General features: G+C 35.8%; 1 protein-coding gene across 1 annotated transcript in view; it reads right to left on the reverse strand.

The window, feature by feature from the left end:
• The window catches only part of LOC106457124 (isocitrate dehydrogenase [NADP], mitochondrial-like), a 33,225-nt gene that overhangs the window by 12,589 nt on the left and 16,289 nt on the right, over nt 1-4,347 (reverse strand). The window contains exon 4 of the mRNA XM_013916509.2: nt 1,028-1,188. Coding sequence (XP_013771963.1) covers nt 1,028-1,188 — 161 coding nt within the window. The remainder of the gene's footprint in view (nt 1-1,027; nt 1,189-4,347) is intronic.

Genomic DNA, 4,347 nt, shown 5'->3' on the forward strand with positions numbered 1-4,347 from the left:
TAAACCAGTTTTATTAAGTAAGGACTTGTGTCGCTAAAGTTTCGTTGAAACGAATTTACGGAAAATCAATTAACAAGCAGAGACATAACAAGTATTTTGTGTGGTTCATAATTAAAATTTAACATAACTTAATAAGATTAACATAAAATAATGAAATGTGATACACTGTTCCAACATTTCCTTCGTCACAAAGTGTATCTATCTCCAGAGGATTTTAATTATGAAACACACAATTTTACTAACATGAAGATTAGAATATTTAAATTAACCCTTTTTTGTACAAGGATGCAAAAGTCAGGAATTTCTTAGTGAATTACTGTAGTATTAAAGAAATTTAGGCACAGAGAAACTGTGATCCAAACTGAAGAAAATAACTAATTGCAAGATTTTTATATTTTTGTTTTGAAAACATGGTTATCTAATAGCCAACTCTGAAAAAATAGCTGATGTACAATACTTTACACTCATAATTTTTGTATCAAGTGCCAATGAGGCTTTTCACCCAAGACCAGAGCTAATTAGGCCAGGTATGATACGACAGACATAGCAGTGGTCTAGACATTATTTATGTCATCAATTTCATAAACAACAACTTTTATGGTGTGAACTAGGTAAAGTAAATGGATTGTAATAATTATTAATATTATTTCAAGTCACTCAAAAAGCATAATTAGAAAGTATTTAGCAAAGAAGAATAAATAACAATATGTCAACCACACAACATCTGCCTTATCTAGTACTGAGAAGGCCTCTTGCTGAATACCACAGCTTATCAGGCCAACCTGGATGTCAAAGATATCAAACTTTTATAATTATTATCATTAGCAATAAGGTAAAACTACAGGTATAGTTCTGCCTTACTAGCTTCACACTCACGTGACAACTCTGATACCTTATACTATTTTTTGTACTCTTGAAAATTTTAGTAATGACATCGAAAATGTGCTAATTTAATACCAAACTAAATAAAGTAAAAATAAGTAAAACTGACCAAGCTAAAGAAATACTTTCTTAGAGTCAGTTTTACCTGATCACCATGAGCATGTCTGCCAATAACAATAGGTTGTGTCCAGCCATGTACGAGACGGGGAATATTCTTACAGATGATTGGTTCTCGGAAAACTGTTCCACCTAGTATGTTCCTGATGGTTCCATTAGGGCTAAGCCACATTTTTTTCAGTTTAAATTCTAAAAAACAAGGAAAGAAAATTTGGTTATATGCAGACTTGTAGGATTACTCCTCATTAAATCAATTTATGAACTATTAGGAAAAAAGCTGTAACTCACTTGTAACATCTGTTTCCTTATAATGAAAAAATATAAATTGAAATGCTTTGTAGCTGTATGTTACAGTAGTGGTACATGGTGATTTATGATTACAATCACAAACACTCTATGATCTTTCATGAAAATTTTTTAAACATGTTTAAAAACCAAACACACCCTGAATAAAAAATACAAATTGAAACACCAAGTGTAATAAAAATTCATCAATATATGAATATAAACTGGTAGCTTATAGATTCAATACAAAAGTAAGTAGTGGATAAAGGATTGCCTCATTGATAGCTTACAAAATAGTGGTGATAATTAAATGTTATGAATGAGGGTCAACCAGGGGGTACTTCTGGGTCCCTCATTATTTACTCTTTATGTCATTGACTCGGAGAACTTGAACAGCAATACTTTGAAATTAGCTCATGTCAGGAAGACATTATTCTACTGAGAATGTTTCTCTTTCATTTTTTTTTCTTAGTGATTAATTCTGAAAATTTAGTTTAAATTCTGAGAAGTGATGGAATGAAAAAAAAGATGGAAAGAGAAAATTGTATATTAGGGAAAATTTTAGTATCTTTTGAAAACTTAGAGGTGTACTGGTTTTTTCAAAAATGTTTTTTTAGAGTTATTATTATAAATTAGTAAAAAACTATACACTCGAGAGGTGGCTGTTTGGAAAGAGATTACTTCTTGAGATAAGCAGTGGTGTCGTGGAAAAAACAGAATATTGGTGAGGCTGGTGATAAAAATAAAGACTTCATTTGCTGGTAAATAGATTGATTGGCAAGAGAAAATAAGACTGGGTAGACTGGAGAATGGTAACTAGAGTGAGGTAAAAATCAGAGGCACAACAAACCACCCAATGGTGCAAACAATGGGAAACAAATATGTTTAGTCTGCATACCAACCTATAAGATCTCCTTCAAAGTCAGTAAGAGAGACTATGACATGCCAAAACTAGTGAAATGAGATGCAAAAAAAGCATCTGGACAGACTCATCCAAAGAAGCATCTGTGAAATGGATGAGTTTGCAAGACAAGTCCTGAAAGGAGGTCTGCTACAGTAAAAATAAGCAGTGGAGGTTTCCACAAAAAGGGGCAGCCCAGGCAAGATAACAATGGACAGGATCAGGATGATCATACAGTGATTAAATAAAGAGAAGGAAGATGGGAGAAAACACCCTATCATCCTCTCTGTCAGCCCAAGTCTTCAGAAGAAGGGAGTAGACTGGAAACATAATCAAATGATCCCTCTAATAGAGTATGGGAGGTGTCTGAGATGTAATGTCCGAACAAAGAGGACCACAAGCAAGAAGGACAGATAAATGATGAAAGAAATAGGAGGCTAATGGCTAAAAGGGGAGTCATGCAAGAGCCTGAAAAAACAAACAAAAGGCCCAGTAGGAGAGTAAGACCGGACAAAGTGGAGGAAAAAGAAAGAGATTGTTATTCAGCAAGAGTTGAAAGGTTATGGACAATGCCCTAAAGTAACCTGCATTTGGTGAAACAGATAGGGCCTTGATGAAAAGCTTGGGAAAGATAGAAATAAGATGTGGAGGATTAGGATGACTTGGCTGAAGAAAGTAGCATAAGGACCAGTGGTGGTAGACAACCCATGTTTATAAACAGAGGGTGAGAGTAGAAGGCTGACAGGAATGAGATAGTAAATGGGTTAATCCATAGGAAAATCCCATATATAATACAAGGGACTGGATAAATCCCACGCGTGAAGATGAAAGCACGATACCCTGTTATGATAAATGTATGACCAAAGTCTACTGAGGAAAAACCTCCAAAGTGGGGATAGCAAACCCATGGATATCAGGGTTTCCAAAATGGGAACAAATCCAATGGATGGATTCTATCAAGGCAAAAGAAGCAATCTAATACCAGATACAAACTACAGAACCAGACATGTCATAAAGTAAATACTATGATTGTAAGCCCAAGAAAGGAAGTCCAGAGTGAAAAATCTTAAGTCTTGAAAGCAAATATCTCCTCGGTGGTTGATTGAAGTAATGACCATACAGATTTCCAACTGGATCATCACAAGATGATCAGACAAATGTAATAAAAAAAAAAAGCAAGCCAGATAAGCCACAGTCATCTCTAGAAAGTTGATATGCAGGGTATACTTCTCTGGAGACTAGTCCCCACAGTGTGTGGTGGTGTTGAGAACTTCATCTCTTTCTGGGCTGAGGGGGGGTATACTCCGGGATGGATGAGCAAGTGAGCCACCATGACACAGGTATGTGGAGAGGAAGTTAGATAGAAAAGTGCAAATAATGGAACACAAGACATGTTGCAATGATCCCCCATAGCCCAACGAAGGGAATGCATGTGTGCATGACCAAGAGGAATCAGAGCTCCTAGAGAAGCAAGAACCTAATACAATAGAGAAAAGCCTTGAATACCAAAATATCCATGGTGTGAATACACAAGGAAGAGGGTTGAACCTACCCTGTGCAGGAGCTGAAAAAGTCTCCCAGGTGGGAGAAAATTAGTGGGAGTCAAACAGACTTAGAAAGTTACACGAACCTGTCCAGACAAGAGGCCTCCAAAGAAGAGTGGAGGTAGCAATCACCAATTCCTGTCAAGATAGGGCCAGGAGAACCCAGACAACTATATAATATTGGAAATTAAGATCCAGGTGATGCATGAGCCAAGCAAAGGACCACAGGATCTGTCTGAAAACATAAGGGGCAGTAGCTAGGCTGAAGAGAAGGACACAGAACTAAAAGACATGATCTTTGAGAACAAACTAGAAGAATTGTGGGACACAGGACAAATGGGAAACACCCACTTTGGCTAACACTATCAACATGGACTCTATCAATTTGACCGACCACGTGACCTTTTTGTACTCGTTTTAAAGTCTATAGGTTTAATACTTATAACTCTCAATATAGTGGTTCTATCTTCACGAAATTTGGCAGACTTTCAGTTAATATTACAAGTCTTCACTTACAGAAACTCATTTTTTAGTGAAGTATTCTTAATAAAATAAAATAATGATTTGTTCATGAATATATTGAGTATTTGTTTTGAATAGTCCATGTGAAAAGTAATT

The sequence above is a fragment of the Limulus polyphemus genome, unplaced genomic scaffold (genome assembly GCF_000517525.1).
Source record: "Limulus polyphemus unplaced genomic scaffold, Limulus_polyphemus-2.1.2 Scaffold294, whole genome shotgun sequence".
NCBI lineage: Eukaryota > Metazoa > Arthropoda > Merostomata > Xiphosura > Limulidae > Limulus > Limulus polyphemus.